Genomic DNA, 25281 nt, shown 5'->3' on the forward strand with positions numbered 1-25281 from the left:
TCTGGTCACTTCTCTGTGAAAATGTTGATTCTGTGCACTACAGCCAGCCCCCACTGGCTGTGGATAGGAGGCTGGACGTGCCTGCTGGGCAGTGGCAGGGGCTGGCCTAAGTCTCCCTTTGCCTCTCTACCCCAGTGTCCAGGGCACAGCATGGAGGAGCGGTGATGGAGGGAATGACTGACCAGGCTGCTGCAAATCCAGTCATCCCATCTCAGGGCCCCTCCTGTGCCCTGATCTGCTGCCTTGAAACGTAGAGTCCCGGGGGCTGCTCCTCTGGCAAGCATAGAATCCACAGCCATGGTGCTTGGGTTCAAATCCTAGCCTTATTAGTGCCGAAACCTTGAGGAAGCCCGGTAACTACTTTAGGTCTTCTTTATAAGGTGGGGATAATAATAGTCTCGATCTCAAACAATTCTTGTTAGATTTAAATGAGATATTATAGGGCAAGTTCTTAGAACAATGTCTGTCACATACAGGCACAATATGAGTGTCAACTGTTATTTCATGTTTTTATTTTGGGGGAGATGGTTTCTCCACCAATTTACTCCTACCTGCTTTCTCTTTTCAGGGAGCCCAAGTCATTCCTTCTTTTTTCTTTTTTTAATATTCTTTTGGTTGTAGATGGATATGATGCTTTTTTTTGTTTTTTTTTAATGTGGTGCTGAGGATGGCCCCCAGTGCCTCACATATGCTGGGCAAGCGCTCTGCCACTGAGCCACAACCCCAGTCCCCAGTAATTCCTTATTGTTTTCTGTTGTTGTATTGGATTTATTCTCCCTAGGACATGTCCTTTATGTCATTTACAGGGTCTTGAGGGAGGCAGGTGTACTCTTGGCCTGCCCCCTGAGGGCCTTGCATTTCTCTCAGGTTTTCTTTCTCGTGTCTCAGGTGTTATTAGTATCTGTGGTGGATACCCGGTGTATCCTTGTCACACGCAAGCACTCACCGCCTGCCCAGGCCTGCCTCAGGCTGGATCTAGGCCGTCCTAGTCCTAATGAATGTAATGGGTCCTGTTTCCTTTGTCAAAAGGAATGTTAATTATTTTCAACAGTCTAATTACGAGGCTAATGAGAGACTGACTGAGATAACATTCCCTTTAATTACTCTTGCCTAACTGCTGTTTGGAGCCATCCTTGAGCCTGTTGCAAGGCGGGGTGCTCTGTCAGTGGAAGGAGCTGTCCAGCAAGAGGCTGAGTGGAGCCAGGGTTGCTGGGCTTGAGGCTCAGGGCGGAAGTGCCAGGTGTGGCTGGCGTTGGCGCTCAGCCAAGTGCGGGCCAACCTTTGTCATGGGCCATTAGTTGAAGGAAAGGGGCAGTCCAGGCCCAGTCAGGTAGAGAGCAAACACTGCCCCACGTCAGCTGTCATTCCTCAGTCTTCCCTGCGGTCCACCCACCAAACACCTCCCTGAGGGGCCAGGCTCCCTCACCCTTGAGAACCTGCACCCTCCCCCTCCCCCACAACCAGTTTGGCAAATGGATACTCTATGTCAAGTACTACCCAGGCCATGACCATGCAAAGATAGGGAGCCAATGGTCTAGATAGCTTTCTAAAATAAATTTTGGATCATACCCCTCCTCCTCTCCCTGGGAGAAATGCCACATGTCTGTGTTGTGACCCCTACCACCTTCCCAGACTGCGCTCTGCTGTGACCTTCCTGTGGTGTCTTTGAAGAACTAGGCCTGGATGAGCAGACCCTGGAGGGCCTCTCCTGAACCCATGGAAGGACTTGAGTAGGCTATAAGGGGCAGCTCATAGGAGGTTGTCTTCCACGAGAAACCAGGCGCGGTGGCACATGCTTGTAATCCCAGCAGATTGGGAGGCTGAGGCAGAAGGATCACCACCCTCTGCAAAAATGAGGTGCTAAGCAATTCAGTAAGATTCTGTCTCTAAATAAAATGTAAAATAGGGCTGAGGATGTGGCTCAATGTTGAGTGCCCCTGAGTTCAATCCCTGGTAACCCCACCACCACCCCCCAAAAAAGAAATTACTATGAACTGAAGATGGCCCATTGCTTTAGGCCAACCAGATCCTGCTAGTTCCTCTCTCCGTCCCCCCATCCCTCATAAATGGCATATGGGGTAAAAGCCCTGGGAAGACCTTGGCCCTCCCATTTTCTAGCTTTGAACTTAGGTAAGTCCTTTCATTGAGTTTCGCTTGCTTTTGAGCCAGCTGGCGCTCATGCCTGTCCTGGGCTTGAGGAGGGACTGATGAGATGGCCTGTTGGAAGCCACCTGGCACAAAGAAGGTGACCACTAAGTGTTGTGGAGTTTTTAAACCCTCCAAGCAGCACCCCCTAGTCTGACCTATAACCAGAGACCCGGGAGCTGGCCTCATTCACCAGGAGCCAGGGCCCTCTTCTAGCCTTTTGGAGACAAGTCACTATTCAGAGAGTAGGTAGTGATTTTTATGAACAAAGAGTAACCCTCCCCTCCAGCTCACAACAGCAACCTAGGTTACCTAGACCTGTGCCTGTGGGAGGGAGAGAAGGCAGGTGCGTCTTCAGGAGCGGTTTCTCAAGCACAAGGGAATAGAGCTCAACTTCAGGTTTATGTCTTTGGTGATCTTCTGGTCACCCTTATCGAATTCAAGAGCAGCCGTGTCCAGTAGAGTTTTCTGTGATGATGGAAGGCTTCATCTCTGCCCCGTCCAATGCGGTAGACACTGGCCACGTGCAGCTGCTGACTACTTGAAAGGTGGCTAGTGCAAGTGAGGAATTGAGTTTTTTATTTTATTCACTTTTACTAAATTAACATTTAAATTTAGGGAGCCACAAGTGACTGGTAGCTATCCAATTGAGTAGTCCAGTTCTGGAGGTTCTTAAAAAAACAAACAAACAAAAAAATCGATTTGCGCATTACCTGTTCTTGGATTGTGCCTAGTCTTGGGTCTTCATAAGTCCTGTTCTCAGGAGATAGTCCAGGTGTGCTGGTTCGCTGGTAAAGGTCAGGTGAGTCATCCTGTCTACCAAAGAAGAAATGGCCCAGTCTGAACAGCAACCAGAAGGGAGAGTTGGAGTCCCTGAGGCAACAGTTCGGGTTGATCCACCTTGCTTGGAATCTCACCGTACTTATTCTGAGTTCCTCCCTTCCTGTCCCCAAGGGAAAGAGCCACTGGTTTTTATAGCAGCAGAGGTGGACAGGTGGTGTTCAAATATGTGATCCTTGTGCCAACCAGATGTGTTCCAGATGGGGGAAATCACCTGCTTTAGGATGCTCTTGATTACAAGGGGCTCATTGGGCAAATGCTGTGCCACTGAGCTATGTGGCTTTACTATGGTTCGTATTATCTCTCACCTACTTTTGGGTCTTTTCACTTATTGGTCCCTTTACCCACTTTCCCCAAAACTCCTTGCATGGCTTCTTGTTAGTGGGATCAAATGTCCATGCTGCTTATCCTGAAAAGTGACCAAAATTCAGGCAACAGATGTTGGTGGATAGGAATTAGGTTTATTCAAAGCCAGCCCTGAGGAAGACAGAGGCTCTAGCTCCTCAGAATGCCATAAGTTTTTATGGGGAGGGAATGAAGGCGGTGAGGCTGCCATCTGGGTGGGTCTTTGTCAGTTAGGTTGTGTATGTTTATGCAGTGACTTTTACTTTCTGCACTGGTTACTAAGGAAGGAAGGGTGTTACAAAGGTCATCTGGGGCTTAGCATTATAGGTAGCACACACCTGTAATTCTAGGCACTTGGGAGGCTGAGGCAGGAGGATTGCAAGTTCAAGTCCAGCATGGGCAATTTAGCAAGACCCTATCTCAAAATAAAAAGTAAAAAGGACTGGGAATATAGCTCAGTGGTAGTGCACTCCCGAGTTCAATCCCTAGTACTGCAGAAACAGAACCCAAGGCCATCTGGGTTCTATGAATCTAAAGAAAGACTTAGCAGATAACATCCAGGTGGAGCTTCTCTTCACCCGAAGATCAGAGAGGGATGGAAGGGCAGAAGGGAGTGAGAGAGAAAAACAATCTCAAGGGAGCCCCTGTTGCATCCTCATCGTTCTGATTTGGGCCTGAATGCTACTTCCTTCCAGAAGTTTAAGACTGCGTTCCGAGTCCAGTTTCTTTCTCCAGTTTCTTTCTCCCCCCTCCAGGCACTTTTTCTTTATGCCATAATATCAGATATTCTAACACGTGTGAGAGTGCTTATTTGTTGTCTGTCTCCCACTGGCCCTTGAGATCCAGGGGTAAAAAGCTTTGTGTTATTCACACCTAGTACAGGGCCTGGCCTTTCCTAAGTACTGCCAGAATACAACAGCTTGAGTAAACAGGACCTCTTGGACTAGACTCCCTGGTTGTTTGGAAATCCCTGGGGTGGCTTGGCTGTGGAAGTCGGTGAGAAGCAGAGCACTGGTGTAACACTCCGCCCAGCCTTGTCCTCCACAAGACCCTCTGGACTTCTTTCTGCCTGCACTGAAGTCAACCAAAGGCAGGCAGAAGTACACCTTCATGTTGCAGCTGAAGGCACAGTGTGGTGGGTTACCTGGGGTACATTACCTAAGAATGTGGGCAGTCATGGGGGAAACTTAGATAAATCCCTGGTCACTTTGGGGTGAGGCCACCATCTTCTGGCTGACAGGAGGCTTGTGGTCTCATGTGATGAGGATTCCAGGGCTCCTGGTTGCTGTCTGATGGGATCTGCAGAGAGGATTATTGATGAAGGGGAGGTGAGGCAGTTCCTTACAGTAACACATGCCTCACTCTGGGACAGTGGCCAGGCAGCTAATTAGAGAGCCCAGCAGCTGTCCAGCCTTTTCAGGCAACATGCAGCAGCTACCCAGTGCCAGGGAGTGGGATGGCTGGGAAGGGAAAGAGGCGGAGGTCCAGGGACCACCCTCCCCGGGGCAGGTATTGAGCAATCAGATCCATCAGTTGTACTCAGAGGGATATGGGAAGGGACATGTAGGGTACAGGAGCTGGATGGGAAGGAAAAGGCAGGAGAAGAGGGTGGCAGGACAAGGTGGCCTCTGAGTGAAACAGAAGATAGGGCAAGATGTCAGGCAGCCAGGGAAATCAGGCCCACGCCCGGAGGGAGGCTGCTGTGTGGAAGACAAGGTCAAGTGCAGCTGGGGGAGCTGCTGCCATCCCCACCCACTTTCCTGTGCTCCCTCCTTGCTTCCCAGGGAGATCTGGATGGACAAGGCCTTCCCCTGGGGGGAAGCTACTCGTGGTCACTCCTTGGTTTGGGAAGTTGCCAAATCCACTAGTGCTTAGGGTTGGTCTTGCCATAGGATAAGTAAAAGCAATTGCTTTGGGTCCTGTGGGAAAAACTGGGAGACTCCCTAAAGGGTCTTTGGGGCTCATTTTATTTTGTGGGCACCTGGGTACAGGGAAGTGTATATAATATGAAATATATTCATTATTTTTCTGATCCCTACAGAACCCTAAAACCTTTGGAATCTCCTGAGTGATAGGAAAGTCTTTTGTTATTTATAGGAGCCCCTTTAACAACACCTGGTGGTGCAGGAGGATAGCAGATTGAGGACCAGTCTCAGCAACTTAGTGAGACCCTGTCTCAAAAACAAACAAACAAACAAACAAACAAAGCACCACCACCAAGGACAACAACAAAAGGCTAGAAAGGTAGCTCAAGGGCAAAGTGCCACTGGAGCTTATGCTGATAAGATACTTGGGGTGGGGTCTCCTAACTGGCCTCTGGATTTGAGAGCCAATCACCAAAAACCAAAAGATCAGAAGATTAAAGGATTGGAACTTTTAGTCCCATCCACCAACTTCCAGGAAAGGTGGGGGGATCGGGAGGGCTGGAGATGAAGCTCTATAAAAACTCTTGAACAAAGTTTAACGAGCTCCTCGGTTGCTGAACACGGAAGTTACTAGCGGGGTGAACTGTACCTTGCTTCTTCACCTGACTGTCCTGCTTAAGGTATGTGTTTCCATGAGTTCTGTGAGCCATGCTGGCAAATTAATCGGACCCAAGCAGGAGTCATGGGAACCCTAGTTTGTAGCCAGTTGTATTTATGACAAGTCGGGCGTGGTGGCTCACACCACTTGGGGGGCTGAGGCAGGAAGATCACAAGTTCGAGGCCAAACCTCAAGAACTTAGCAAGACCCTGTATCAAGATAAAAAAATAAAAAGGGCTGGGGATGTGGCTCAGTGGTAAAGCCCTCTTGGATTCCATCCCTACTACCAAAAAAGAAAAGTATAAATGACAAACTAAGTTTGGTTGGCATCTGAAATGGGGGCAGTCTTGTGGGACCGAGCCCTCAAAAGTGGGGCCTAGTATTATCTTGGGTTAGATAGTGTCAGAGTTAAAATGAATGGTAGGATAAGTACTGCTGTCCCCTGGAGAACTGTGTGGTGGTGGGGGAGGGGACAGGGCAGACATCCAGTCACAGGTATTCTGTGTCAAGTGTGAGTATACTTTATTTTTCCCTTTACTGGGAGATTTGGCGGTGGGGGTGGGGGGTGTTAAGGAAGAGGAGGGTGGGAAAGAAAAGAGGATGGCATTTGCTACACACTTTCCTGCTGTAGTCTTAGGTTCCAGGCCATGGAGGTAGGAGGGGCCAAAGGATTTGGGTTCCGGTCAAAGAAGCAGAGACTCAATCCTGCAAGCCCAGCTTACCCTAAATAGTTACAGAGGAGAGAAAACGATGCAGAGGGAATTTCCTGCCAGCAGCTGCTGGTTAAACCTCTTTGGGAAATGAATCCTCATGCGTGAAAACTGGCTGTGCCTTTTGAAAGTTGTAGCAATAACAGAGTAGGCATTGTTATTCTCTGGCCTGGCCCCCTGCCCATGTAGGAGCCTGCAGTGTCTCTCAGGATGCCTGCTTTGTAGACCCAATCTTATGGTGCACAGCGGGAGTGAACCTTTCTATGATAGCACCCTAGGAATCAGAGATAAACACCAGACCTTGCTAGGCTTGGTTAATAACACTGGATGACTCCATCACCCAACAATCTAGCTGGACCCTCCTCCATCTTGTCTATCTATCCAGCAGAAGTTCCGTAGTCTCTAGGAATCCGTCATCTGGTAAGGCATACAGTCACATACGAAATAATTTTCAGATGGAACACATGCCAAAGGAAGCATGGTCAAAGTCCAGGGGGAGCATCCGGTGATGGGATGAGCCCCAGGTTGTGGGACGGCTTCACAGGAGAGTGAGGTGCAAACAGGGTCTGGAAGGAGCAGGAGTGGGTGGGCTGCTGAAGAGGCAGAAGATGACAGGGCTTGACACCACATGTGGTTCCTGCTGCTTCAAGTTCTCAGGAGCACCTCAGGCATTTGATGGAGAAGCTGGATAGAAAAAGTCAGCTGAATGTAAAGTAAGAGACTGTCAGACTGGGCGTAGTGGTGCACATCTGTAATGCCAGCGGCTCGGGAGGCTGAGGCAGGAGGATCTCAAGTTCAAAGCCAGCCTCAGCAAAAGTGAGGTGCTAAACAACTCAGTCAGACCCTGTCTCTCAATAAAATACAAAATAGAGCTGGGGATGTGGCTCAGTGGTTGGGTGCCCCTGAGTTCAATCCCTGGTACCAAAAAAAAAAAAAAAAAAAAAAAGACTCTCAGGATGGACTGAGTGATCACATTGAATGAAAGGCCTGTGCACTATATTACATTAGACAAAATATGGCCTCTTCAGAAATGGTGCTGGGAAGCCTGGAAATCCATATCTAGCAAAATGAAATTAAACCCCTATCTCTCACCTTGCACAAAACTCAACTCAAAGTGGATCAAAGACTTAGGAACTAGAACAGAGACACTGTGCCTAATAGAAGAAAAAGTAGGCTCAAATCTTCAACATGTTGGTTTAGGAACTGACTTCCTTAAGAAGACTCCTAAAGTGCAAGAAATAAAAATCAAGAATCAATAAATGGGATGGAATCAAACCAAAAAGCTTCTTCTCAGCAAAGGAAACAATCAACAATTTGAAGAGAGAGCCTACAGAATGGGAGAAAATCTTTACCACAAGCACCTCAGATAGAATACTAATCTCTGGGATATATAAAGAACTCAAAATTTAACACACACACACACAAAAAAAAATCCAAATAATACAATCAAAAAGTGGGCAAAGGAACTGAACAGACACTTCACAGAAGAAGAAATTCAAATCTACACCAAGATTTCATTTCACTCCAGTGAGAATATAAGTTATCAAGAATACAAGCAACAATAAATGTTGGTGAGGATATGAGGAAAAGGCACACTCATACATTAATGATGAGACTGCAAATTGGTGCAACCACTATGGAAAGCAGATGGAGATTCCTAACAACACTTGGTATGGAACCCTCATTTAACCCAGCTATCCCATTTCTTGGTTTTAACCCAAAGGACTTAAAATCAGCATATTATAGTAATTCACCCACATCCATGTGTATAGCAGCTCAGTTCACAATAGCTGAACTATGGAACCAACCTAGGTGCCCTTTAACAGATGAATGGATAAAGAAAATGTGGTATATATACACAGTGGAATATTACTCAGCCTTAAAGAAGAATGAAGTTATGGTATTTGCCAGTAATGGATGGAGTTGGAGAATATCATGCTAAGCAAAATAAGCCCATCCCAAAGAACCAAAGGCTGAATGTTTTCTCTGATACGCAGATGCTAATTCACAATAAGGTGGGGTGGGCTAGGGAAAAATAAAAGTACTTTGGATTAGGCAAAGGGAGTGAAGGGGAGGAAGGATGGGGTAGGAAGGTTAATAGAATGAATCGGACATTATTACTCTGTGTGCACATATGACCAGGGTAATTTTACATCATGTACCATCAATCAGAACAAGAAGTTATACTCCATTTATGTATGATGTTTCAAATGCATTCTACTGTCATGTATAACTAATTAGAACAAATTTTAAAAAAGAAAAGATCTATGCAGACAGGTGCCTTAAGGATGAGGCTTGGGTAGGAAGCAGTTTGGAGGCATACTGTACAGGGAGAGGGGTGACTAGAGCATGGGAATTGGGGTTTGAATCAAATGTATGAGTTAGGACAAGTCTCAGTGTTTTCATCCCTAGAATGGGGGGGCCATTTCTGCCCTTCCTGTCCCACAGGAGTCCTGAGAGAATCACGAGAGGTGATATACTTCAAAAAGCCTAAGTTCTGCTTATGTGAGTTGCTGAAGGGCTCTTCACATATTTGTGTGCCCCAAAAACTTCCGGCTTTGTCCCCTACGGCCTGCTCTTGAGGGCCAGGGAGTGTCAGAGGGAGCTGGGACAGCTTGTGCTCTTGCAGGGACCCCTGCTACACTAGCATCTTGTCCACCCCCACTGGGGAACTGGCAGCAGGGGGGCTTCAGTCCAGGAAGCAGGAGGCTGGCTCCTGGAGGGACCTGCTCTGACCTTTGGGGCTTCATCTGCCAGGGCAGCACCTCAGCCAGCAACCAGCTTCCAGGGCTGACTGCAGCCCCAGCCAGGCTCTGCTGGCAGGATGTGGTCTTTGGTTTCTGTTTCTCTTTTGACTTGTGGTTTACTGTGGGCTGCTTAGGGCTCAGGGAAAGGGAAGTTGCCCATGGGTGATTGGACACCCCAGGTGGTGGGCCATGGCATTGCTGGTAGGAGGGCGTATCTGACACGCCCCATTAAGGCCCTTTCCTGGAGGTGGTAGGTATGTGCCTGGGTGACCTCTGCCCACCATCAGGCAGGCTGGGAGAGGGGAGGGGGCTGGACAGGTGGGGGAGGGCTGGAGGTTCTTGTTCCTGGAGGACCTGGGGAGGGACAGGCAAGGCAGAGCACAGCAGCCCAAAGCATGTCACCTGTGACGCCTCGGCCTTTCACTTTCCTCCAGTGCAGTGGCCCTGGGGGAGACCCAGTGGGGGCCCCCACAAAGCACACTTACAGGGGGTGTTTAAGTTTCCCAACCTGCCCTTGCCCTTACACTTCTCAGATCCCTTGCTGCCTTCTAAGTTGTCAGCTTAAGGGACAAAGGGAGAGGATTTGCTGCTCTCAGAGCCAGGGGGAGGGGAAGGGAGCCTGGGTGTCAGTACAGGCTGGCACCTCTGTGGTCCACCCTGCTTGGGTGGTCAAAACATGGGGACACGTGAGAAGGGCCACATACTGTTCTCAGCTTCTCTTGGCAGCCACCCTGCTGGGCCAAGGTCCTGTGCAGACAGTGCTATGTCAAGGGGATTTCCCAGGAAGCCTTAGCACCTTCACATTAGAACAAAGAATCTGGGCATCTGTCTGTCTTAGATGGTCAAGACTTGGAGATATTAATAAAAACATTTATGCAGCAAGAAACCTTACAAAGTAAGATTTATACTAGCTTGTAGCCAGTTGTCAGTGTTCATAGGAAGGGCCTCAACAATAATAATGAGATAAATATTGGAGAGGTGGGTTACAGTAAGAGGCTTAGCACACGTTTTGTTTGCCTGTTTTTCTGTGTTGTTGTATTTGATCCCTAAAACGCTAAAACAAACGCCCTACCTTGTCTGCCTTCTGTGAGGTTCTCAACTGCCCTTGGTAACAGATGTCCCCACTGCAGGGTGAAGGTGACAGTGTAATTGGAAGCTGAGAATGGAGCTGGATTCTAAAATTATATCCCTTCTGAGATTTACAAGTGTGCACACATTCATTCACTCATGGCCCAAGAAGCCCTCAATTCTAATCCCACACGTGAATTACGCAGGAAAGGTCCCAGGCTCTCATGGCTGGATTAACCAGACCTGAGCACACAGGGCAGTAGAGGTGAGATGGTAGGTTCTAGGTTCCTGGTGACCTGGTACAGAGCCCTGAGCCTTGGATTTAACTCTTGGGCTGGCCTGGTGGCTCAGAGCTGGGGCAGATTAAGCTAATAAAGGCCTCCTCTTTTATTCCCAGGGACACAGGGAAGCTGCCCTCCTACCAGCCAAGGATCAGCTGAGCCCTGGGGCTGATGCCTGCCCACATTGCTGAGAATGGCACCGAGGCCCAGTCTGGCAACAAAACAAAGGTTAAGCCGGGACACTCCTGCACAGTGACCCTGATGCCTGTTATGAGCTACACACTCAAGGGTGTGATAAGTGAGTATGTTTTAGGTACCCAGGGGTCCTGCCCGACCCTGTCTGCCTGCCCAGCATCCCATCAGCATGGATCTGGGGGTTCTAGTTCTAAGCCTGCTTTCCATCCAAGGGGATGGAAAGCCCTGTCACAGGGCTACAGTTCTGGAATTGTAGGGGAGTGTTGAGCAATTTCAGGCCACGTCACTGTTGGAGTCATTTTATAGCCCCGTGGCCTCCCAAAACTGGGCCAGACCCAGATTGGTTGAAGTGAGTGAAGCAAGAAATCCAGCACCTGGAAGAGGGCATCTCCCTGCAGTCTTTCTTATCATTGGCTCCTGGAGACCCTGAGCGTCAGGTTTTACCTCCCTGCAGTAGGAGCTGTGCCTTAACTGGAATTCGGATTCTGTCTACACGCCGCGAATTCAAGTGGCGCCACCCACCCAGAAGGCCTTGGATAGAACATCCAGTGCCCTGGCAGGTGAGGGAATTTGTGGAGCTGACACTGTCATAAAAGTGACTCCCAGGGAGTCAGCAGGGGCAAGTCCTCTTGCTTTCAGCAGTATCTCTTCCTAGGTCCAGACAAGCCCCACAGAAGGTAGGAGAAGGTCCTTGACTGTGCAGCCTCAGCTGGACTTATCTCCAGTTTTCCTTGATGGTACTTTAAAAAATAACCATCGGCTGCCTTCCAGAGGTCTGTCTGACCTGAAGGCTGTTATGCTCTGTGCAGAACAGACGATCCAGTGGTGGGCTGGGGGACCAGCAGGAAGGGAGCCCCTTGTAAGGCAGGCAGGCAGAGCTGGAGCTTTGGCAGTCTTGATTGGATAAGCATTTAGGAGCTTGTGGGATGGTTCACGGGGGCCCAGCATCTTAGATTCCATGCAGGAGTTTGCAGAGAGAGGTAAAAGAATAACCAGGTATTTCTCAGCTGCAGGCAGGTCTGACTCTCCCAGTTGAAAATTTACAGCTCAGGGCCAGAATCTGTTTCCCATGCAGCTTGGGCTTGGAAAATCAGTTTGTGACTCATGGGCTTTTCAGGAAGGTGTTGATTTGTAGCTGCGGTAACGTGGGTGAACCTGGACTGGAAGAGGGAAAATGGGTGTGGGGAGACGGCCATGGAGGCCACTGGAAATGTAGTGACCCAGATGGTAGACCTGTTCTCCCCGTGAGACAGGCTCCCTGAGCAATCTACACTATGAGCCTTAAGGCTTTTGTACCCTTTGGTCTAGTGATTCCATTTCAGGAATTGTTCACTCTGAAATCTTTCATTAGCAAGTAGTCTCAAAGAAGAAAATGGCTAAATTCTTTTGTTAACAGGCATAAAAGATATTTCTGGAATGTCATCTGTAATAGCAGAAATGGGGCATAATTGTTTCTTTGCTGAACATCTTGGTTAAGTAAATTGTTTTTCTTTCCACTTGGTGGAATATTACATAGCCACTCTAATTATAAGCACATATGGCTACAAAACCACTTGGAAAACAATGTTGATACAATAAGTGAAAATGTCTGGTTATAGAATGAGTACATTATGGTAACTTGTAGAATACGCACATGGGGAACGATTGCAGTGGCACGTGATGATGGTTGGTTGGTTTCATTAGGAATGCTTTTCCTTTCTATGATGCATGGATCAGCCTCTTTTAAAACCATTCAATTTGGGTGACTGAAGAATATACCATTAATAGTGACCTTCTTTAAAATGTGGGCTTAGGAGAGGTTTTTGCTTGCTAAGTCACATGCTTGCTAGGTGAGTGTTTCACCACTGTGCTACATTCTGAGCCCCCTAATAATATATTTTTAAATACTAGAATTAAAATTTTCAGTGTGGGCCTGTTTGTGCTCATGCATCCATCCCCCATCCATCCCTCATAGGTCTTATTGCAGGATCTAGGCAATGATTACCCAGCAGTGAAAACAAAGCCCAGGGCCTCAAGGAGCTTTCATTCTAATTGGGGAGGAAAAGACCATAAATAAATAGTGAAAGTTCTATGAAGAAAATAAAACGGGATGATGTGAATGGCAGGGAAGCTATTTTGCTTCCTGAGCTGTGGATCCATTCCCTTAGCCTTCTTGCCCACCTCGCTCCCCCATGCCTCCCAGCTAGGATTTGCTGAGCATTTGAGCCTTCTGAAAAATCCTCTGTGTGGAATGTTTCTTTCTGACACTGGCTGCTGCTGCTCTGGGCAGATGGCTCCTCTGGGCCGCCTGTACACGGGCCGCTGCTCTTGGCTGGCATTTCCGTAGGAGAGCTGGGCCATCTGAGATGCTAGTAGCATCAGGGTGGGTCGGCAGTAAGGAACACTGCGTAATGTGTGCCTGGTGAGGGGTCTTTGAATGGTTCATGCCTTGAAGCCCTGAGGGATGGTCCTGTGAGGGTCAGCTTTGACCTTCAAGGATCTTTGTGTGTGTTCTGCCAGAACTTGCCTGAGGAAGGGACTGGGAGCCTTCAGTAGCTCTGACAACCAGTTCTGACCTTCACTGATTATCCATCTATCAATGTGCATCCTTCTGACTTCCTATTGATTCTCCAGATGCCATCCCAACTATCCAGAAGCTTGGAAAATGGTAGTGTCCTTAGAGTGCCTGGAGACGGCCTCTGAGGAAGAACAGTGTGCTGATTAGGGATGAAGACTCTGGAGCCAGCCTTGTGGATTTTGAATCCCAGAGTTGTTTTTATAGCCATTAGGTATAGGCCAATTAGCCTCTTGCTTCCTCACTTTCCCCATCTGTAAAACAGGCTGGAGGACTATCTGAGTCAATGCGTGAAAAGCGCTGAGAAGAGCATCTAGTTATTATTGTGACAGGAGGTGAGGAGAGGACCCCATCTAGGCCTGCAGTGTCCCTGATTTCAGGGGGTCATCCTGGGGGGATGCCCACAGCAAGAATGGTCGAGGTCAGGGGCATCTGAGCCCACCAGTGACCACGAGCGTTTCCTTCTGCTTGCTTTCCTTCTAGCCCTGAAGCAAGCCTGGGTTTTCCTCCTCTTACCCTGAGGACTGTAGGGAACGCTCAGGATGATCTCAGGCCTTACTTCAGACGGAGAGAACTGCCCTCTCCTCACTGACTCCACTGATCCTCGTGTGGAGTCCACCTGGGGACAGGATCCAGAGTCTCAGAAGCTTTGCCCTAGGGGCCTCCTACAAGGCCTATGTGTCTCCTCAGAGGATGGATTTAGGTTCCTGGGGACAGGGAATGAAGCTTGAGAAGCAAATAGGGTGAAAGAAATTCTGTCCAACCTGGCTGTGTGGGAGGAGAGGCTTGATTTTTCCAGCAAATTGCTTCTCTGGACAAAAATTCCCAGAGTCATTATGCTGTGGCACCTTAGTTTCCTGGAATTAGATGAGAGTTTTTGGCAAAACCAAGGGCAATCATTCCATCTGGCATTGCCTCCAGCCCATCTCAGTCTCCTATGGCAGTCTCTACCCTTTTCACCTGCTCTCTGAACCTGAGCCACCCTGTGGATGAGCTCAGCAGGCTCTGAGAGAGCAGCAGGTGAGACCCCTCATCTCACCTGGAAGCAAGTGTCTGTCCATGCACACACAGGTGGACAGGCCCTCTTTCACCCTTTCAGAGCATTTCAGAGCAGGACACTGAAAGCCTCCTCTCCCCTCCCCATCACCTGTTCCTGTGGACGGTAGTTGGCTGCTCTGGCCAATCACCTTGAGCCCTTTGCAGGAACACTGTGTTCCTAGGCCCTTCATCATCAAGCATGAGGGCTCTTGGAATCGAGTGTTAGTTCCCAAAACCCTACTTGTGAAACCATCCACTCCTCTCCAAATGCTTTTTTCATGCTTCTAGTCCTGACCATGCTTGTCCTCTTTACTCCACCCTGAATTTTCTTTCCTGGGCTGTCCTGACTTTGTGTCGCAGTCCTCGGGATGGTTGTGTTTGTCACCAGGGAAAAGAGGCCAACATTCGTGGAGCTGCTGGTTCTAGCCGCGGCAGGCTCTCCCAGGGCTCTGGTTCCAGGGCTGAGCAAGGAGGTATGGGAATGGGCCCAGGGGCAAAGGGGGCTGGGGGGGGCAGGGCAGGGAGTTGGGGCCTGTGGGGTCCAACAGAGGGTGGTGAGCTTGTCTTGGCTCCAAGGTTAGGCACAGGTCGTGTGATGATAAGGAGTGGGATTGGGTGTGGAGCTATGAACTTGAGCCCTGCCCTGCGCCTTATCTTATCATCTCCCACCACTCTGAACTGTATCCTCCCAGTGACACTGTCTCATCTTCATTTGTCTTCACTCCTATCTTCTGCCCCCAGCCAGGTCTTTCAGTTGCCCCCATCCGTCTTGTGTGGACCAGCTGTGTTCTCCTGACACAACCCCTCGGACAAGGTCTGACCTTGCCTAGGTATGCCTCCCCCTGCTCCCACCTACCCAAGTGCTTCCTGCTGCCCAGAAATAGAGTCCAGTCCTGGGCTCCCCCTGTTCTCACCTCCCAGCCTCTCTTCTGTTCAGAGCTTGCCCTCTTTCACCCCAGGTTCCTCTCTCCCTTTGATGGCTACCCCTTTCATCTTGCTTCTGCTTACAAGGTTTTGGGGTCCCATTCTTCCAGGTCACCTGGGATCCTCTGGTTTGTTCCTAGCTGGAAAACCATTCTTGGTCACCCCAGGAAGATGAGATCAGAGACAAGGAGAGCGCGGTTTAAAATCAGCACGAAGGTGGGGGGGGCTGGTAGGAGAGGAGATCCGGGAATGTCAGGAGTGAGAGCCCCTTTCCTACCCAGGATCCCGGGCTGCCCTTTCCTCCTGCTTCAGGGGGAACAGGGTTTGTGTGCAGATCAGGTGGGCAGGACTGAGTTAGGGCAGGAGGCCCAGGGGTCTCTGAATCATTGTTCCTGGGCCACCCACCTCAGGGCTATCAGCCTTTCTTGTGTTTCCCTAGAGCCTGAGTCTGTTCTCTGCTCACCTGGGGAGTGGGGGTTCAGGATAAAATGAGAATGTACCAGGAATGTTCACCCTTTTATTCTACCTTCTCTTCAAACCTAATCCTCAGAGAACTGGTTCTGATGCCCTTCCCTTTTAATTCAGCACCCCACCGCCACAGGTCGCTGGAAGCTCCCACTGACTGTCCTAAGCTCTACGTGGGAGTTTTTGCGCCCCGAGGTAGTGATGTATGTGGGATTATTGTTTTCACATGGTTTCTTAATTCATTGGCTTGGTGCTCTAGATAGGGGGAAAGATCTAACCTGCTTGGCAGGTGAGGGCTTGGGGCACAGAGATCCTGCCTCAGGTAGGAGATGGCTCTTAAAGCAGAAGGGCCTGTCCAGAAGCCTGTCTCTGTGCCAGAAGGGACAGCTACACTTTCTGGAGTGTTTGCTGTATTAAAGAAGTATGTGTGATTACCCTGTTTATTTATTTTTATTTTTAGCTCTACCACTGAGCTATATCCCCAGCCCTTTTTATTTTGTATTTTGAGACAGTGTCTTGCTAAATTGCCAAGGCTGGCCTTGAACTGGACAATCCTGCCTTAGCTTCCCCAGGGAGTACAGGCATGCACCACCATGTTCTGCCAAGTATTCCATATCTAGCAGCTCATTCATCTTCACCGTAGCCTGTGATCGTTACTCCATTATCCTCCTTTTATCTGTAAGGAAGCTGAGGTGTGGAACAATCAGGTAACTTGCCTTAGATACCTCAGGTGGTGAGTATCAGTCAGAACTCGGACCCAGGCCCTTGAGCTTAACCCCACACCACATTCAGGCCTGGGTCGTAGTTTGTTGTTGGGAAAGACTCAGGAGGGAAGAATCTGCATTAATTTTACTGACTTCAGAGATCCTGAGGTCCTTTTGTTTGGCAAATTTCTTGAACATCTTTTGTATACAAGATCCAAAGAATATTAACAAAGTTTTTATTTTTTTCCCCTTCAGTGCTAAGGATTAAATCCAGGGCTTGCACATGCTAGGCAAGCCCTGTATCGCTGAGCTACATCCCCAACCCCAGCAAGCATTTATAAGATAACATTTTATTTTTCCTTGCTTCTTAGGAAACTTTTTAAGAGCATACAGAAAAAAAAATACAAGGAAGAATCACATATGTTATTACCATCCAGAGATGATTTTTGCGGATTTGGGTGGGGGGAGTATTTACATGGATGTACACCTTTGCAAAATCAGTCATGTTAAATACTCAGTTTTGAATCCTGCCCTTTTCTTTTAATATTATAAGAAATGTTTCTCAAGTGGCTACTCAAGCTGGGCTTCAGATGAATCATGACAAAGCCTGGTGCTTCTGTAGCCACAGACAGGTGAGCAGAGAGGGCAGCAGACAACTCTGGGGTCTTGGGGAGGATTGTGGGTTCATGGGCCATGGCGGATGATGGCAGACGGGAAGAGCATCCCAGGGAACAAAAGCAGCAAGGTAGAAGATTCAGAGGACAGGCTCGAAGGCAGTGTTGGGTTGTGAAGGGCTTTGCTAGCCATCCTCAGGGTTGGTGATGTTGGTAGGTTTCAAGTGGGGAGAAACCTCAAGTGGCATTTGAGACAGATTGATTGCTCTTTCTATACACATCAGTCCTGTGATTTGAATTGGGAGGGGGCAAAGTGGGGAGACTTTCAGAGTTATCCAGGTGAGACATGAGGAAGGCTTGAACCAGAGTTAGCAGCAATGAGAAGAGAGGAATGAAGAGGAGACTGATTCCAAAGAGATGTAACAAGTAGAAAGGGCAGGAATTAGTGGCTTTGCCATAAGATCTGCCTTGACCAATGAGATAGCGGGATGTCTTAATCAGGCTTTAAAATTTGGATTATCTTTTTGTTGAGATTTTAAAAAGGATTTTAATATTAAAATTGTTTTGAATTGACACATAGTAATTGTACATATTTATGGGTTGCAGTGTGACATTTTTTTAGTTGTTGATGGACCTTTATTTTATTTGATTATTTATACGTGGTGCCTCACACAAGAGGCAAATGCTCTACTGCTGAGCTACAACTCCAGCCCCAGTGTGACATTTTAGTACATGTATACAATGTGTAATGATCAGGTCAGGGTAATTGGTATATCCATCACCTCAAATATTTATCATTTTTTGAGAACATTCAAAATCCTTTCTAATAGCTGTTTTGAAATGTATAATTACTTGTGGTCAACTACAGTTACCCTTCTGTGCTACAGAACATTAGAAATGATTCCTCCTATCCTGCTCTACCCTTATACCCATTAGTCATCCTCTCTCCCGCTATTCTTTTCCCCTCCTTGACCAGAGTCCTGATAATGTGTAGTTGGGCTTGCTTGCTCTTGTGCTGCTGTCCTTACCTAGAAGGGTATGCCCAGCCTAGTCTAGTTGGCCTCGCAGGAGGACGAAAGATTGGTGGAGGACAGCCACCCCCTAAACCTCCCAGCCAAGCATAGAACAGAGACCCAGATGACTCACAGCCTCATGATCAAGGCCAGCCAAGATCTGCCAACCCACAGAGCTGCAATAGTAAATGATAGGAGATTTAAGCTAGTTTGGGAATGATTGTTAGGTGGCCATTGCTAACCAATTAGAAAAAGTCCTTATTCTTGTGTCGAATGTGCAACTGGGTACCGGGTACCATGCCAGGGACTGGGATGGCAGTGCTGAACCCACAAATAACCTTACTCAGAAACTTGGGTTGGGGGTTGGTGGGGGGTGGGGGATGTGAAAGGGGAAGAGAGAGTGATTCAGGGCCTCTGGCTTCTAACTGGGTGCATGGTGATGTCATTAATCAGAATGGGGTTAGAGGAGGAAAATAGGTTTGATGGGGGGGAAAAGAATGAGTTTGATTTAGGAAAGGAGACATTTAGGTGGAGGTGTCCAGGAAAGAGCATGATATAGCCAGGTGCGGTGGTGCACTCCTGTAAACCCAACGACTTGGGAGGCTGAGCCAAGGAGGATCACAAGGTCAAGACCAACCTAAGCAATTTAGCAAGACCTTGTCTCAAAGTAAAAAATAAAAAGGGTTGGGGAGGTAGCTCAGTGGTAAAGTGCTCCTGGGCTCAATCTCCAGTACAAACACACACACATACACACACACACACAAAAATGCTAGGAAGAGCACAGTGCAATGCATAAGGGGAAGCAGGTATCATTGCAACATGGCCTGTGTTATCTGAAAGATGAGGCTGGCATTCCCAGACAGGTGGGAAAACTGCAGATATCATTTTGTTAACCTCTCAGTTCCCTGGCCCATCTTGGAAAAGGGTTGACACATGTTAAGCCAGGAATTCTTTGGAAGCTGGCAGAGTTTTTCCTACTCTTTTTTTTGTATCAGAGCCTTGAGCATGCTAGGTAAGCACTCTACCACTGAGCTACATCCCCAGCCCTTTTTACTTTATTTTGAGACAGAGTCTCACTATATTGCCCTGGCTCACCTTGAACTTATGATCCTCCTGCCTCTGTCTCCGGGATTGCTGGGATTAGAGGTGTGCACTCCCATGCCTGACCAGAGCTTCCCATTTTTGTTGTAATCCTGAACTCTCCCATATCCCCCTCTGCCTAAATAGGACATATCATTTAGAAAGTTCTGCTCAGGAGAGACCTGTGCCAATGATCGCAAAATGGGACTGAAAAACAGCCACTGCTCTCAAGGAGTTCACAGGCCAAATCACAAGGGCATGCACATCAAAAAGTAAAAAAGGTGGCATCTGGTAATGGGCCAAATCAGTGGTCCAGACACTCTCTGGTAGAAGAAGGGAAATCTGAGAGGCCTGTGGCCAGGCCAGGCTTCAGGGAAACAGGATGGGATGAGAGCCAGTCCCTGAAGGCTGCTGGGGTTTTAAAACAAAGGAGGGAGATGGAGAAGGAAAGGGGAGCACTCTCTCAATCCACTGGTTTCCCCTCAACATTGAAACCAAACTCCAAAATTCAATTTAATGTAGCAGTTAAAGACAAAATATGACCATAATGGGTATTACTTTAGGTGTCTTGTTAGGATGGCCATTATTGGGGAAATAAAAACAAACATTGGCCAGGATGTTGAGAAACTGGAACACTTGTGCACTGCTGCTGGCAATGTAAAATGTGAAGAATGGTGTGAAAGTTCTTCAAAAATTAACCATAGAATTACCATATGATGTAGGCATTCTAATTTTGGGTACAGACCTAAAAGAATTGGAAGCAGGGTCTTGTAGAGATGTCCAGACACCCATATTCATAGCGTTATTTATAGGAGTCAAAAGATGGAAGCAACCTCAGTGTCTATGGACAGAGGAGTGAACAAACAAAATGTGTTCCATATAGCTGATGGAATTTATTCAGCCTTAAAACGGAAGGAGATTGAGACACATGCTTCATTATATGGAAGACATTATGCTCAATGAAATAAGCCAGTCACAAAAGACCAAATACTGTCTGATTCCAGAGGAGGATATGGGAGAGTTCAGGATTACAACAAAAATAAGAAGGTGAGGTACCTCCAATTTATGGAGACCGAGCTGAGGGAAGAAGGAATGGGAAGTTAGTGTTTCATGGGGACAGAGTTTCTTTGGGATGATGAAAAGGTTCTGGAGGTAGATGGTGGGGATGGCTATACAATAGTGTGAATATGCTTAATGCCACTGACTTGTACACTGAAAAGTGGCTAAAATGGTAAGTGTTATAGATGTGTTATGAAGAGAGAGAAAGGTGATAGTTTTCTTAGATTTCAGAAGTGTGAGTGACATGGGGCTATTTGAGAAGTGAGAGAAGACATGGGATCCCAGTGGATGGACCTGGTGAGAAATGAGCTAGTAGCCTAGAAGTGGGAGTGGGTGGTGGGCCAGGACAGACAACACTTCAACTGATTACAATCAGTCAATCAGTCAATCAATCAATCAATCAAGTTTAAGTGTAGTAGATACCCCCGAGGAGTTGTGAAGAGTTGATCAGAGGAAGCCAGTGAGCTGGGTTGTTTTTTCCATTCATTTCTCATGCCCACTGCCTAAAGAAGAATAGGCAATACAGAAATGAACATGGAGTAAGGTCAAGAAGACAGCAGGTTCCCAGGGTGGTGGGGCCCGCCTGTAATCCCAGCCTAGGAGTCTGAGGCAGGCAGATCCCAGTTTGGAAGTCAGCCTTAGCAACTTAGTGAGGCTGTAGGCAACCTAGTGAGATTCTGTCTCAAAATAATAAAAAACATAGAGGGCTCCCCAGCTCAGTGATTAAGTTCCCTTGGGTTCAATCCCTGATACCAAAAAATGAAAGAAAAAGAAACTGACAGAAGACGGTAGGTAACCAAGGAGGAAGGGAGAAAGGCAGGGGCAGGTGTGATGAAATCCCCTCCAGCTTGATCACCCCAGAGGCGTGGGCTGGGCAGTGGGAAGACAGCAGCAGGGGCCTCCTCCTTCATGCATCTCCTCTGTGTCCCAGGAGCAGGCTCCAGGGGGCACCATGTCTGCGGAGCCGCTCACGGCGCTGTCCCGCTGGTACCTGTACGCCATCCACGGCTACTTCTGCGAGGTGATGTTCACGGCCGCCTGGGAGTTCGTGGTGAACTTTAACTGGAAGTTCCCGGGCGTCACGAGCGTGTGGGCCCTCTTCATCTACGGCACCTCCATCCTCATCGTGGAGCGCATGTACCTGCGCCTGCGGGGCCGCTGCCCGCTGCTGCTGCGCTGCCTCATCTACACGCTCTGGACCTACCTGTGGGAGTTCACCACGGGCTTCATCCTGCGCCAGTTCAACGCCTGCCCCTGGGACTACTCCCAGTTCGACTTTGACTTCATGGGCCTCATCACCCTGGAGTACGCCGTGCCCTGGTTCTGTGGGGCCCTCATCATGGAGCAGTTCATCATCCGAAACACCCTCCGCCTCCGCTTTGACAAGGATGCCGAGCCTGGGGAGCCCGGGGGGCCGCCAGCCCTGGCCAACGGCCACGTCAAGACTGACTGACTGTCGGGGAACAAGTGGGAGGGCTTGGGGGAGGTCTCTTATGGAACCCAAGGACAAAGAGACCAAGCTGTCAGGGTTACCCCTTCTGTTCAGCACAGCCCCCCCCCCCCCCGGAGCTGGGCCTTTTGCTCGTAGGGCACACACAGCCCCATACCCTCCAGGGTGGGATGGTGTTAGGAGGTGGGGTGTCTAGGCAACAGAAGGACATTGGTAAGGTACATGGATCTTGGCCCCAGTCCAGGGGCTGGTAGCAGGAGGCTTCTGGCTGGGCAACAGTTGGACTACATGGTTGGCTTTTTTGGAAGAAGCAGGATCTATCCTGGCTAAGGGTCATTGAGAATGGGGCAGCAGGTGGGAGGCAAGCTCTGAGGAGGCTTTGGGCTGCTGCTGCGGTCACCTTCCTCCCACTTGCCTGGATTTATTTGGGCTTTGGCTGGTTCCATTAGGCAATATTCAGGTGCTTGCTTGCAACCAATACCTCCCTGGGGGCCTGCTGAGCTGCAGCCTAAGAGAGACTGAGCAGCCAGGAGGCTGCTTGGCTACCATGCTAGTCTGCAAGGGCTGGGAAACCTTTCCCTGGCTCCTCTCCCCTCCCCCAGGGTCCTGCTCTGCTCCCTTGGCCTTCTGGGGGCCCCCCGTGGTGCTGGATTCCCACCAACCTTGGGCTTTGGGAGGTTTCAATCCCTGTGTGTTCGGTGGTGTTTCCCCTTTTCTTTCTTTCTCTTTTTTTTTAAAGCCTTTACCACTAGTACCCCTTTTATCCATGTCAGCCACCTGCCCCATTCCCAACTTCCTAACCAACACAGCAGTGGCCAGAGGTAGAACCCTGACATAGACTTTACCTGCCTTCTCTGGGTCCTGCAACCACTGCTCTCACTGGCCTGATGACTGGGGAGGCCCAGTCACCAGTTCTGCCTCCCTGGCTATTGTCTGATGAGCAGTGTCCCCCTCCCTGCAGGCGCCCTGCTGAAAATGAATTGTGACCCCCAGAATACAGTTGAGCCCAGAGGGGCCTTGTGTATCCACATTGGAACCTAGAGGCAAATTAGCTGAATGGGGAGTGGCGGAGGCTGAGCTCTATCCTGTTTGCTGTCACTGGCTTATGTTCTAGGTAGTCTAGCTTTCTGGGGGGCAGGTATCCAGTGTTGGAGACCCGTGGAGAATGAGGAAGGAAAAGAGGACTGTGGAAGGCTCTCTGGATCTTCTTTCATGGGTCAGGACTAGTTCTGGTTCTGCTGTGGCCCCAGCTCTGCAGCTAAACCTCAGGGCTGCCCCCGCCTCCAGCAAGGCTGACCCTTTGAACTTGCTCCTCACAGTGTTAACCCTGCCATGCTTGTGGGTATCGTCATCTTGATTCTCTCTCTTTCCCCCTGCAACAGGTCCATTGCTGGCAGTGGACGGGTGAAATCCTCACTCCAGGCCTCTCTGACTCTGTCTGCCTACACTCTGAGGAGAGGGGTCCATCAAAAAACAAACCATTCCATGGGACATGGTTTCATCTTGACCACTAGGACCGAAGTAGAAATTATCCTTCCCCTTCTTATAGACCATTAAAAAGTGGCTACCACCTGGGGAGAGAAATTCCTCTTGGTGGCTGTTCCCCTGGACTGTGCAGACAGCAGGGGTGTTCTGGGCTGGGAGATAGTCTGGTAGCCTTTGTCTGAGTTTGTCCCGTCCAGGGCAGGATGTAAGGTGTTTCCATGTCTGTTTCCTGTGCCGGCTCCTCAAATTGAGAACTGCATCCTGTGGGTGATGGTCCTATTATTGTGGCCCTAATTCTAGGATTTTGGGGGTTACAGGGAGTCAGACTTCCAGTGGGGGTGTATTGCTGTCCATATACAGATGGTTCCTTATTGCCGGACACTCATTTCCTTGGTCCCCCCAATTCTATGGTGTCTCATTCTCCTGCACCCTAAAGACCCTCCAGCCACCACCTTTACATTCCCCTTGTACAACTGAATTCAGTGGCCAGAGACCTCAGGGTCTCCCAGCACAAGCCCTCCTTACTTGTCAGCTAGAGTAAGCCCTTAGATGGCCTGTCAGGTCTCACCACTCTAGATGTTGCCTTGTGGGCATTCCCTGGTCCCATTTTCTCTCCTGGTCCTATAAATATCAAATGCAGGAGTTCCCAGAGTGAGCATGCATCCCTGGCACCATTCTGCATTGTGGGCCTAAGTGTCCCATTGCTCCTATGTCCTCTTATAGGGCACAGAGCCCCCAAGAAGAGAAGGCTACAACCCGCAGCCTGACCACAGAATCTGCAAAGTTCAGATCTCACCAGGAATAGTAGAAGAACTGTTGCTTTTTTGGGGGGCGGGTATCTTCAGGTGTCCAATCCTTTAGTGCTCAGGGCCTTAAAGTTTGGGTAATCCTAGCCCTGCCAGGCAGTGAGGGTGCTGGTGGGGAGTCTGCTTGCTCTTTAGGAACCTCTGGTGTCCTGGGCCATTCCAGACTATGGCACCATCTCTCAAGTTAGACTGCAGATGTGCTGCTTCTCACAGTTGAGCTGCTTTGAATGTCTGCTAGGTTTCCTGTGCTGTCCCTCCTCAGTGCCAGTGAGTCACAATGGCCTATGCTTATTCATAGCAATAATATTTAGGGGGTACCCATGAAGCCCTTTTGTCCTGGTCCCTCGCTCTGCATGGGTCTCCTGGTGAGGCAGCTGCTGAGTGGGTCAGCTCGTGTGACAGCCTGTGCTTAGGAAGCTCTTCACTGCAGAACACGTACCAGGGGAGGCAGGCTAGGGACAGGCCTAGTCCTTTAGCTCTGGCTAAGGCAGGGAGAATGCCTTCCCCCCTGAGGCCACCCAGACTCCGAAGAGCTGCAAAAAGGGGCTGTTGAAGTGGTTGAGACTGTCTTCCCATTGGGCAGCTCCTGAGAAAGACACATGACTGGTTTGTGTGCCCATTGCCTGCTGTGTCTCCGTTGGTCTTTGTCTTTTCCTTTTCATATCTAAAAACAAAATATACTGGTGTTTGTGTTCCAGAACTGGCTCTTGTCCCTTTCTTCTACAGAGGAGCTCCTTTCCCAGAGGTTACTGAAGGCCTGGCCCTGACACCACACTATCCTGAATCAGGAGGGCTGATGTGGGGGTGGGGGTAGGTGACACTCCCTGCTGGTCCTTTTCACTGGCTCTGCTCTGGCCCTCTCTAGTAACCTGATTTCACCCCTGTGCACCCTGCCTTTTGTGTAGCATGATTCTGGTCCTGTCTTTTGTCCCAGGCCATGAGGCAGATGAGGAATACTGAGAAATACACAGGTTGCTGCACTTGCCCATGAGATGAGCTTCTCTTGAATACACTGGCCATGACCTGGAATGTCCCATGGGTTGGAGGGCCTGAAGGAGGAAGCTGAGGGTATCCCCAAAGAGCTAAAAGACCATAGCTGCTTTGCATCTCATTGAAAGGAAACAGTTGTGCCCTCCTCCCTGACAACTCTGCTTTCCCTGAGAAGCACCTTTGTGGCCGGTGGCAAATCCTCCCCGAGGCAATATTTAGTTCTGGCCCCTCCCCCACCAGGCCCT

General features: G+C 49.1%; 1 protein-coding gene across 7 annotated transcripts; it reads left to right on the plus strand.

The window, feature by feature from the left end:
• Nucleotides 1–10871: 10871 nt before the first annotated feature.
• Tmem229b (transmembrane protein 229B) lies at nt 10872–24746 on the plus strand. 7 transcript variants are annotated; one of them, XM_071607945.1, is made up of 3 exons: nt 15238–15276; nt 17093–17171; nt 21237–24746. In XM_071607945.1, exons 2-3 carry the CDS (start codon nt 17130–17132, stop codon nt 21756–21758), a joined length of 564 nt encoding a protein of 187 aa, XP_071464046.1. In that variant the 5' UTR covers nt 15238–15276; nt 17093–17129; the 3' UTR covers nt 21759–24746. The 7 variants fall into 7 exon arrangements, with proteins under 7 accessions (XP_027785342.1, XP_071464049.1, XP_027785344.1 ...); XM_071607946.1 differs by lacking the exon at nt 15238–15276 and adding an exon at nt 15970–16030; XM_027929541.3 differs by lacking the exons at nt 15238–15276; nt 17093–17171 and adding an exon at nt 10872–10957.
• The last annotated feature ends 535 nt before the right edge of the window (nt 24747–25281 follow it).

This window comes from Marmota flaviventris, chromosome 2 (genome assembly GCF_047511675.1).
Source record: "Marmota flaviventris isolate mMarFla1 chromosome 2, mMarFla1.hap1, whole genome shotgun sequence".
Lineage (NCBI taxonomy): Eukaryota > Metazoa > Chordata > Mammalia > Rodentia > Sciuridae > Marmota > Marmota flaviventris.

Bases quoted from the DNA above. Each gene is read 5' to 3' on its own strand.
- Tmem229b (XM_071607945.1), top strand. From the start codon at position 17,130: ATGAATCATGACAAAGCCTGGTGCTTCTGTAGCCACAGACAG. The intron at 17,172-21,236 runs GTGAGCAGAGAG...TCTGTGTCCCAG, and splicing joins GCTTCTGTAGCCACAGACAG to GAGCAGGCTCCAGGGGGCAC.